A 12,091-nucleotide genomic window follows, 5' to 3' on the forward strand; every position below is an offset into this window, starting at 1 on the left:
TTTATGTATTGTCATTGTAACACTTGTCATTGTTGTGTATAGTATATAACATTTATAATATATAATAAATGGTACTATAATATAACATGATGCAGAGATAAGGTTTAAGGATATGAAAAACAAAAATGGTATTTTATTTATAGTTGATTCTAAAAAAAAGTATTTCATTTATAGCAATTAACGTGTCTCTTAAAAAATATATATTATATTAAAATACGTACATAATAATGAAACATATGTAATTTAGTATGTAATTCAAGTTACCAAACAACATAATCTTTGTATGAATTTGGATTCTTCAAGCATAAATAGCGGGAAGTGTGAAAGTTGTTACATCACTGAAATGAAAATGGATTACACTTCAAACACTCTACTTCTAGCGGTTCTACTATTTGCATCAGCAGTTGCTGTCAATAGTCAAGATAGTCTATGCAAATCCATGGTGGAGACAAATGGCTATGTTTGTGAAGAACATAAAGTTTCTACCATGATTGCCTGCTTATTAGTTTATAAAGCTTTTTCGCTTTGTCTCATATAATGTCTAATTAGTGTGATTAAACTTTGATGCTTCAGGTAACAACACAAGATGGTTATATTCTTGGAGTGCAGAGAATTCCCGTGGGGATGACTAATACGACGGCAAATAGGCCACCGGTTCTGTTACAACATGGGATTTTCATGGTTTGACTAATATAATTAGGACGTCCCTTCTACACCATATATTTGAATTACTTTTCTTTTTGTATATGCGCTCGTGAGGTATTTCTTCCATACATGGAACATTAGTCCGATAACATCAATAACTAACTGTTGGAAAACACCAATTTGCATCACATACAAAACCAAAATAGAGGATGCATGCCGTAGGATCTACTTCTATAATACAATACAATTCGCATGAACTACGAATGTTAGATAAATGGTTTGATACACATACCTTGCTCATTGAATTGACTCCATGAAACACCACCATAGTGAAATGACGTCATAAATTAATTGCCACTTTGTAAATTACTATTTTACTCCTTGAATCCTTGATTTAATCTTTTAGTTATTCGTATATTTATTATATTTAATTTTATTAAATATAAACTTTAGTTATTATTTACTAAAGTTTGATGAAGATCAATCCCTATTTAAATTATCTTTTATTGAGATTATAGATTACATCTCAATAATATGTGTTCTCGCAACACTACATGTGATTGCCCAATAAACTGAGGTTTTGATTGTTATATGAAGATCTCACTTTTTTTTTTTAGGAAGATCTCACTTCTAATATATTAAAGCAACCAACATTTTTGTGATTAGGTTTACAATTCTTTCATGATTGAGAATCTATGGAAATAGAAGTCATAAGATTTATTAAGTGATAGTTGTTAATAGAATAATAAATTAGGCAAGGGTCTAGTTTTGTGTCTTACTCATTTAAGATACACCAATACAACAACTAGAAGTCTTCACTTCCATAATTAAGACAAATCATCTTTGTTGATATGTTATAGTTTTTATAAATGAAAAACGCAATTTCATCACCAACTACGAACTAGAGTTTTGAGTTTATATAGAACTTATGATTTATATCTTACGTAATTAAATCACATACAATGCATTTCATGGGCCATAATATAATATCCAATTAGTTCATGTTGATATTGTATCATATAATTAAACATTTTAATTTATCATATTATGTCATGCAAATTGGATTTTAGGGCACAACTCCTAATACTAACACAAGTTGTGGCTGGTCACAGGATGCAGCAACATGGTTGTTCAATTCTCCAGATAAATCTTTGGCGTTCATCTTAGCAGATAATGGATTTGATGTGTGGATTGGAAATAATCGAGGCACAAAATCTAGCCGTGGACATACTTCACTCACTGCTAATGATCCGGTTCTCTTTCATTTACCAAAATGTCAATTGCATTATTATATATGAACCACATTATATTTTGTAATTTTAACCTTCTTATGCTATAGGCATACTGGGAGTGGACGTGGGCGCAATTAGCGAATGATGATCTTCCTGCTATGTATGACTATATACATAATCAGACAAGGCAGAAACTGTACTATGTTGGGCATTCCTTGGTATATATGTGGAATTGTTGCTTCCATTCTAGTTAAGGACATTATTTATAATTTGGAATTTTGTTCGGCATGTGATAAGTGAAACAAAGGTAATTTTTTTTTTCTAAATTGTAGGGAACTTTGCTTGCTTTAGCTTCCTTTTCCCAAGAGAAGCTGGTGAACCTGACAAAATCCGCAGCTTTGCTTTGCCCAATTGCTTATACTAGTCAGACGACCTCGGTGTTTCCAAGAACTATTGCCAAAGTATATCTAGCTGAAGTAAGACAAATTATGAAACTCTCCTGTTCAATTGTGAAACCCATATTTTGCTAATATCGAATTCAATATCATAACTTCTCAAAAAAAAAAAAAAAAAAAATATCATAATTATTTTTGTAAAATTTAACAGCGCGCATACAGGCTGGGTCTCCATGAATTCATTGCAGGAGGGTGAGGAAGCAATTGGCGATCTTAATTGAGCAACATCTTGCACATCCTTATAAACAAAAACAAAATCTTGCACTTGCTTGCAGTCGATGAGTAATTTTTCAATCAAAGAATGGAGTGTGAATTTTATCTATGATATTTCAACATTATTAATCAAAACGGACAAGTACTAAAATTCTCACTTGCTGAGATTTGTTTAAAGATATTCTGAAACTTTCCAAGTGAAGAAGTTACCCAAATTGTGAATCAAATTAAGACTGATATTTTAGTTTATCTTTTAGACTCTCAAATTCTTGTGAACCCAAATAATGAAAATTACACACAAACAATCTTTTTTTCCTAACAAACAGGTCAGCCGTTGGCAAACTTCTGGAAGGTATCTGCCACTTACCACTCATTGATTGTAGCAACCTGGTATCCGCTATTGCAGGTTGTTCTCACTTGCTTAACATGATAATATAACCTTCATTTCCCTTCGAGTACTGATTTATATGTCCTCTCTATTTATAGGCCCGAATTGCTGCATAAAACCTCCCACGTATGATGTTGTACTTAATCATACACCCCAGTCAACGTCAACAAAGAACATGGTCCATTTGGCACAGAGTAAGTCTCTGAATTTTCAATTTTGTTTACACTCTGATAAGCTCATTTTAGAACCAAAATGAAAAATAAGCCTACTATGTGCATATCTCATTGTCATTTAGCGGTTCAAGTCCAAGGCCTACAATTTACACTGCCAGTAGTGAAAGCTGCTTTATTTTATTTCGATTCTAATTAGGAGCAATAGGTTTATCTAATTGAGTTCATAGTCAGATCACATGGATTTTATAATTATTAACTCTTTTAAAACAAACACTTTGGATAGTGCTCAGAGCTGGAAACGTAGCAGAGTATGACTATGATGATGAAGGTGAGAACAAGAAGCACTACGGGCAGCCCACTCCTCCTCTGTACAATCTGACAAGCATTCCAAAAGACATTCCTCTTTTCATTGGTTATGGAGGGAAGGATTCGCTTTCTGACGTTAATGATGTGAAGCTTTTGCTTGACGACCTTAAAGATCATCAGAAGGACAAGCTTGTGCTACTGTACAGAGATGATTATGCTCATTTGGATTTCATCGTGGCTGAGAATGCGAAAAATGTAGTATATGATCCTCTGATAGCTTTCTTGAGGACCCAAGCTTGATTTTCAGAGCTCTTTTAGAGATCCACTACAGATAATTCTTTGTTCCAGCCAAGAGTTTCTCATTTTAGTTGTACCAGTATGGCAAAAAAAAAAAAAAAAAAAAAAAACCACAATTTTAAGATAAAAACCACTACCATTTCTTTTACTTAATCAATCTAACTGAGGACACCACAATTTTAAGAATCTTATTCATAACTTTTGAAATGGCACGTGGTGTGTTGCTAATAAACAAGGAAAGAAATTGATGCTAATTTTTTTTTTTAAATGGCATCTCTTTAAAATTTTAAGTATAACTTTTATAAATTGACATGGCAATGGGCATGATTGGTGGAGTTTAAAATCATAATATAAAAGAAGGAAAATGTTAAAGGTTTTATAAGTTTTACTAAAGAGTAATGTTAGAAATACAAATTATTTTACAAAAATTTTTATAAATTACTAATATGGTGAGTGGTTATTGGTAAATGAAAAAGTGATGTTAATGGTGAGCCTAGATGATAACCAATAAGGAGTTGGGTATATTAACAATTTGTGAAAATATTGTAAAATAGTTTGTGATTATAGTATTACTCTTTACTAAAACATAAAACTTACAAATTGATATAAAAAAAATGTGATTAATGGACTTCTATTAACTTATAAATGAATATTTGAACTACTTTTTTTTAGTAACATATTAGTTTATAAGCTCCTTTTTTTTTTTAATCCAGTTTATAAGCTCTATATAGTAAAATTTGTAATATTCCTAGCATCACTCGTAAATCATGTCAAAATCAAATTTTTGTAATTTGTAACACATCAACTTGTGAAGATATTGTAATAAAATTTGTAGTGTCTCTATTATTACTCAACAAACAATAGAGTAATCCTTTACAAACTGATCATCAGTCGGATCTTAAGTTTAAGATTTCATTATATTTTAAAAAACAGTTAAAACACTGGGAAAAAAAAAAAAAAAAAAAACCAATTTTTGGGGAGCGCCCATCTTCTTTGACGTCAAGCTGAAATCGCAACCCAGTCACTTGGGAAAATTTAATAGATTTCTAGGGCCTTATAAACTGAGAAAACATAACTACACAGCGCTAATCTATTTTGGAGAGGATTTCAATTAAACCCTATAGTTTCATAAGTTACAAATTAAATCTTATAGTTTAAGGGGTTTCAAATTAAACCTTACAGTTTTATAAGTTACAAAATAAACCTTAAACTTAAAATTTTGTATTAATATAAATCCTCTCTCTCTCTCTCTCTCTCTCTCTCTCTCTCTCTCACTGACTTTAGAAGCGTTGGGTAGTTCAAGGAAGCTAAAACCTGGCCTTCATGTGTTGGACTATTGTGAGTGATGGAGGTTGGCCCAATTTGATCTAAAAGTTGGGAAAGGTTGAGTGAGGGGGAATGGGACAAGCCATAAGGTTGCTTGCCCATAGCTTGCTATTTAGTTAATAAACGGCCATCGCTAAAGTAAACATTACAAATTGTGTTAACACCATGTATATTTTACTACAAGGAGTAGGGTGATCACATCATAATTTTGTGCATCCTTATACGTGCAATTACCTTCCACTTGGTGGATGGTGTTGCTTCATAGGCATAGAATTGTTTTGTGTAGAGAATTAATAATAAACGGTATTTAGGTAAAGGTATGACTCTTGGAATAAGTATATCTATTCATAATAGATATTTCCATTCTCAAGGTATGACTCTTTTAGTCTATGATTCTCACCTAGACAAGACTGCTATCTACATTAGGGACTAACAGCTATAGACACCACATTTTACAACTTGCATTTAACCAATATTATGGGCAAAGAAGTAATTTTGCATCAAGGGCAATATCATAATTTCAACAGTTAAATCTTCGGGTTTGTGATACAAACAAATCTTAATGCTCTAACGATCACAATGGTATGTCATGAGCTTTGATCGGGCCACTTGATCAAAAGTTATCATACAAACAATTTTCAATGATCGTGGTTCACCTACACAATAAATCCAATCACGTCCTATTTTAAACACTTAATTTTGATTAGTTCCAACAAGAATTAATTTAAAATTAATTAAGTGTGAATTTTGATTGGATTTTATTTTATTATTATTATTTAAGAAATAATAATTAAAAAAAAAAAAAAAAGTTTTCCTTTATGGCATCTTACCTGCTCTTTTGAAAAAATTGGATAGAGGAAAAGATACATTTTATGAAAAATTTAAAAAAAACAGAAAAATGCTCAAAAAATGTTACTATTTTCAACTGCAACTTAAATCTCATTTTTGGCCTGGAAAACTTTGAAATTTGGTTTTCTCTATTTCTGGAAAAGTTATAGAGAACTCAATTTACTTTCAAAAGAAACAATCAAGAATCAATTGAAATTTTGAGCAGAAAGTTAGAGCCAAAATACGAAATAGGTGCAGAAGATAACACAAGTTCAGCATCATCTTTCAAAATTCAAATGGGGATTAACACCAAATATGTTCTAGCTTATCTAAACAGGCTTATCCCCTCCCTTAGCTTCAGAAGAAAGCTAATAACTTAGCTTTAAAGCTAAGCCATCCCTTCCCCTATAAATAGAGAAAACCTCTTCCATTTTTGGCACCCCATTCCCTCTGGAGAGCTAGTCAGAAAGCAGAAAAGAAAAACTATTGTGCAACCATTGTTCTTACTTTGGTTGTAGTTTAGTACTTCCTTGCTTTCTCCCTAACCCTTTAAGTGACTACTTCCCCCTTTAATTTATGCTTTATGCTGGTAAATAGTTAATTATGTTCTTTAAGTTTTTGCACATGCTTGAATAAATGCTTCCAAGTCATTATTTGTTTCTTTCATGATATGCTTGGATGTACATGCCTATATATCTCATTGATATTCCTTTTACATGCTTAGATGAATACTTCTAGACTAATGTACAACTTTTTCTTGAATGCTTAGATGAACATGTCTAGGTAGTTGTTTTTCTTTTTATAAATACTTAAACAAACATGTCTAAGTATTTTAATTTTCTCTAGATGAACATGTCTAAAGGATTTTTCTTTACTTTTTTTTTTCATAATTGCTTGGATGATCAAATATGCTTAAATGTTTTTTTTTTTTTTTTTTGTCTCTTTGCAATTGTGTGGATGACAAATAGCATGACAATTCTTTGTTTTCCTTCACATGCTTGGATGAACACTTCTAAGTTATTATTTGCTTTTCATAACATGCTTAGATGAACATGTCTAGGTAGTTGTTTCTCTCTTTTTTGAATGCTTAGACGAACATGTCTAATTAACATTATGGTTTTCGCTTAAATACTTGGATGAACATGTCTGGATGATTTTTTGTGTTCTTCTCATGATTGCTTGGATGATTGGTAGGTCTAAAAATAAATTTTCTTTTGCAATTATGTTGATGACAAATAACATGACAATTTTGTTTTCCTTCACATGCTTAGAAGAACATGCGGCTAGGAATTCCTTGTTTACATTAATTTCTTGGATGAACATGCCATTACTTTCATGCTATCTTTACATTTACATTGTTATCTAACAAATTTCACTTTTTGTTTCTCTTTATGCATGTTAAATTCCCCAACACATATTTGTTTACAATTCTTGCAAATTAACATATTTATATGATATATTATTTGTATTTGTTTGACATGACATGATATTGGCCACCTTAACCCAAAAGACCAGTTTTACTAGGGAAGATGGGTACTTAATCCCTTCCCATCTCATAAATTAGCCTACGAACCAAGATCAAGGGTTCTAGACTAGGCTCTTATATATGCAATTTTACATTTTTTAGAATATAACTAGGAAACAAAGCAATATAATTTACATTCTTAGATTATATCTAGGACCAAAAAGCATTGTAAATTTGTGTTACAAAATTGATGTAAATTGTCATATATAATAATACAACAGAAGCCTCTTTTTTTTTTTTTTAGAAAAGGTTTTCTCATTTTTTTCATTTAAATTAAATAAGTGGTGACTATGTAAAATCCTTGATCTAGGGGGGGGGGGGGGTGTTACATTTTACAGTGAATTCGACATTTTAAGCATCACAATCCCACCCGTTCGAGTGGATTAGGCCTAATTTGAGAAAAAATGGGCAGGCCGAGGTTGTGGTCGCTTACAACAACAAAATGTAAATAACTTATTTTGTATCCTACACGACTTAAGCCCTTTTTCCTCACTGATAACATTGAAAGGACCCATTCCTAAGGCCTTTGTCAAGCAAGATGCAAGAGAACTATTATATATATATATATATATACAAAACCCTAGCTTTGTACACACACAATTTGATACCTACATGTGCATGGTATCAAGCTTGCCCTCGTAGGTTAGAGCTAGTGGTGGAGCTATTTAAAGAAAGTTTCTCTTCGAAATTAAATGCAAAATTGATTCCACACTAGTGGAAGATGGTTTTGCACTCCCATTTTCACCTATAAAAGCCTCATTGGCATTCTTTTCAAAACAACAAGCAATTATTCACTAAAATATGAATTAGAATAATTGAAAAGTGATTCTAGAGTAAAAAGATGGGTTTTTCTTAAAAATCCTTTGAAGTTATTTTTGTTTTTGCTTGGCCAACACCTTTTTCAGGTCTTTGGCATTTTAGTTAAAAGTTTACTAACTTGTTTATTTGTGTCACTAGTGTTTCCTAGGCTTAGGTTCCTTAGGTTACAAATATTTAGGTTAAAATAAATAAAGAGGAGGGTTCCAATCTTGAGGTACATATGCAAGCTTGACCGCATGTATGTGTCTTGAGAAGCTTGTGTGCATAGCTTTAGTCATGCGTAAGCAAGCTCATCTAGAAACCTAGATTTTCCAAATTTCTTTTCTTTGCTTAATGTTTGTTTGATTTCTAGTTTTCAAAAACATGCTAGTACCATCTCTAGGGTTTTAATACTTCCTTAGTAACATGATTAGGGCTTTTGATTGATTAGAAACTTTTCAAGATGCTTGAATCAAATAGGAACGTGTATAGGATTTGGTTAAAGAACACACTTAATTCACTTTCAAATCTTGTGTTGATTCTTGTGTGTGAGTTGGGTTGATGTGTAATTAGGATAAAGCCCTAATAATTGACCTTATTGGAATATGGCTATGGAATATATAAGTGGAGGCTAGTTTGCTTGGCCAAATGGGCTTGGATGATTAACACCTTTCCAAGTTTGTACCCTTGCTCTCTCTGTCTCTGTCTCTCTCTTTGATTCTCCCAATGCTTTAACCCTTTTAGGGATTCTCTAGGACATTCTCCCAAAGATCTCTCAGATCCTCTCAAGGACACTCTTTAACTCTCCTGAGGACATTCTCTGACCCTCTTAGGGACTATCTCTAAGTCTCCCGAGGATTGTCTCTGATCCTTTCAATGATACTCTTTAACTCTCTTGAGGACACTCTCTAACCCTCTTAGGGAGACTCTTTAACTCGCCTAAGGACACCTTTTGATTCGCTCGAGGACTCACACGACATCTAGATTCAACAGAGCCTCCTTCAATCAATAAATTCATAGTAGAAAAGTCAACTAAACCAATTTTGGATCCACTATGACTGGCGTTGTTACTAGGGAGCCGAACTAAAGCAATAGTGCAACTTAAGATCAAGGTCCAACCCCTGCAGTAGAGTAGTCTATAGAAACTCTTAGACCATTCTCCTCGATCTATCTTAACGACTTATTACTAGAGGTTTTCTCAGGATGACCTATCACAAAGGCCTTTTGTAAGTTCCTATTTGAAGACATTGGACAATTAAAACCCTAACATATCCAAGTATGGTCGAGTCATTAGTCGCCATTATCTCAAACCTTAGTCCATCCCCGCATTGTAATTATCTAAAACCCTAGCCTATCCAGGTATAACCAAGCCCCACATCGCCAATATTTTAATCATCGATTTTGTTTATGCATCTTAAAACCTTGGCCCGTCCAGGTATGGCTAAGCTCTACGCTACCATTAGCTCAAAACCCTAGCCTGTCTAGGTTTGGAAAAGCATGGAGCTATCTAAGGTCCCAAAATGCCTCCAGTTTCCACTTCCCCTCCTTATCTTGATAGTGTTGTGAAACTAGGAGGTCCCACTTAAAAGACACATATTGGCACACATTCTCTATTACTAACCACCACATATTCCCTTGAGCACCTACAAATGCACATCTCTCTTTAAAAGGAAGAAGACAATTTGGCAAATGGGGCTAGCTCTTCCTACTTCTCTTTAATTCTCTTATGGCTCTGACCCTTTTAGGGATTGTCTCTAACTCTCTTGGACACTCTCCCAATGACTCTTTTTGACCCTCTCAAGGACACTCTATAAGTCTCCCTAGGACACTTTCTAACCCTTTTAGGGACTATCTCCGAGTCTCTCGAGGACTATGTTTGAACCTCTTAGGGACACTCTGACTCACCTATAGAAACTCTATTGAGGATAATCACTAATTCTCTCAAGGACTCTCTGATTCACAGAACGACATTCTTCTAAGGACTCAAGTGGTACCTAGCTTTAATAAAGCCTCCTTTCATCAATAAATTCAATGTAGAAAAGCCAACTGAACCAAATTTTGACCAACTACTATACACACACACACTACTATTTAAAGGGCTTCACCTATTTGGGACCCTCAAAAATGCCCCTACACCCCTATTTTTATGTAGAGACAAAACTAAAGGATAATATAGTAAAAATACAACTCTAACTCCCGCTAAAACATAGCTTAAAAAATAGGGTCAATCTCTTGTTGATTTTCAAATTGCTTTATCCACTAATAAATTAGATTCTCATAATAAAAAAAAATATATATATATATATATATAAGGGGGGGGGGGGGGGTGTTACATTTTACAGTGAATTCGACATTTTGAGCATCACAATCCCACCCGTTCGAGTGGGTTAGGCCTAGTTTGAGAAAAAATGGGCAGGCCGAGGTTGTGGTCGCTTACAACAACAAAATGTAAATAACTTATTTTGTATCCTACACTTTCCTCACTGACAACATTGAAAGAACCCATTCCTAAGGCCTTTGTCAAGCAAGATGCAAGAGAACTATTATATATATATATATATATATACACAAAACCCTAGCTTTGTACACACACAATTTGATACCTACATGTGCATGGTATCAAGCCTGCCCTCGTAGGTTAGAGCTAGTGGTGGAGCTATTTAAAGAAAGTTTCTCTTCGAAATTAAATGCAAAATTGATTCCACACTAGTGGAAGATGGTTTTGCACTCCCATTTTCACCTATAAAAGCCTCATTGGCATTCTTTTCAAAACAACAAGCAATTATTCACTAAAATATGAATTAAAATAATTGAAAAGTGATTCTAGAGTAAAAAGATGGGTTTTTCTTAAAAATCCTTTGAAGTTATTTTTGTTTTTGCTTGGCCAACACCTTTTTCAGGTCTTTGGCACTTTAGTTAAAAGTTTACTAACTTGTTTATTTGTGTCACTAGTGTTTCCTAGGCTTAGGTTCCTTAGGTTACAAATATTTAGGTTAAAATAAATAAAGAGGAGGGTTTCAATCTTGAGGTACATATGCAAGCTTGACCGCATGTATGTGTCTTGAGAAGCTTGTGTGCATAGCTTTAGTCATGCGTAAGCAAGCTCATCTAGAAACCTAGATTTTCCAATTTTCTTTTCTTTGCTTAATGTTTGTTTGATTTCTAGTTTTCAAAAACATGCTAGTACCATCTCTAGGGTTTTAATGCTTCCTTAGTAACATGATTAGGGCTTTTGATTGATTAGAAACTTTTCAAGATGCTTGAATCAAATAGGAACGTGTATAGGATTTGGTTGAAGAACACGCTTAATTCACTTTCAAATTTTGTGTTGATTCTTGTGTGTGAGTTGGGTTGATGTGTAATTAGGATAAAGCCCTAATAATTGACCTTATTGGAATATGGCTATGGAATATATAAGTGGAGGCTAGTTTGCTTGGCCAAATGGGCTTGGATGATTAACACCTTTCCAAGTTTGTACCCTTACTCTCTCTGTCTCTGTCTCTCTCTTTGATTCTCCCAATGCTTTAACCCTTTTAGGGATTCTCTAGGACATTCTCCCAAAGATCTCTCTGATCCTCTCAAGGACACTCTTTAACTCTCCTAAAGACATTCTCTGACCCTCTTAGGGACTATCTCTAAGTCTCCCGAGGATTATCTCTGATCCTTTCAATGATACTCTTTAACTCTCTTGAGGACACTCTCTAACCCTCTTAGGGAGACTCTTTAACTCGCCTAAGGACACCTTTTGATTCGCTCGAGGACTCACACGACATCTAGATTCAACAGAGCCTCCTTCAATCAATAAATTCATCGTAGAAAAGTCAACTAAACCAATTTTGGATCCACTATGACTGGCGTTGTTGCTAGGGAGCCGAACTACAGCAATAGTGCAACTTAAGATCAAG

The 12,091-nt window shown here is 33.7% G+C and overlaps 1 protein-coding gene across 1 annotated transcript; it reads left to right on the top strand.

The window, feature by feature from the left end:
- The first annotated feature begins 349 nt into the window (after positions 1–349).
- Positions 350–3,712, top strand: LOC111986821 (triacylglycerol lipase 2). Its single transcript, XM_024018505.2, has 9 exons — positions 350–478; positions 574–681; positions 1,758–1,898; positions 1,985–2,095; positions 2,210–2,353; positions 2,484–2,524; positions 2,872–2,951; positions 3,032–3,127; positions 3,390–3,712. The coding sequence occupies exons 1-9, from the start codon at positions 350–352 to the stop codon at positions 3,710–3,712; spliced, it is 1,173 nt and encodes a 390-aa protein (XP_023874273.1).
- The last annotated feature ends 8,379 nt before the right edge of the window (positions 3,713–12,091 follow it).

The sequence above is a fragment of the Quercus suber genome, unplaced genomic scaffold (assembly GCF_002906115.3).
Source record: "Quercus suber isolate HL8 unplaced genomic scaffold, Cork oak 2.0 scaffold_671, whole genome shotgun sequence".
Taxonomy (NCBI): Eukaryota; Viridiplantae; Streptophyta; class Magnoliopsida; order Fagales; family Fagaceae; genus Quercus; species Quercus suber.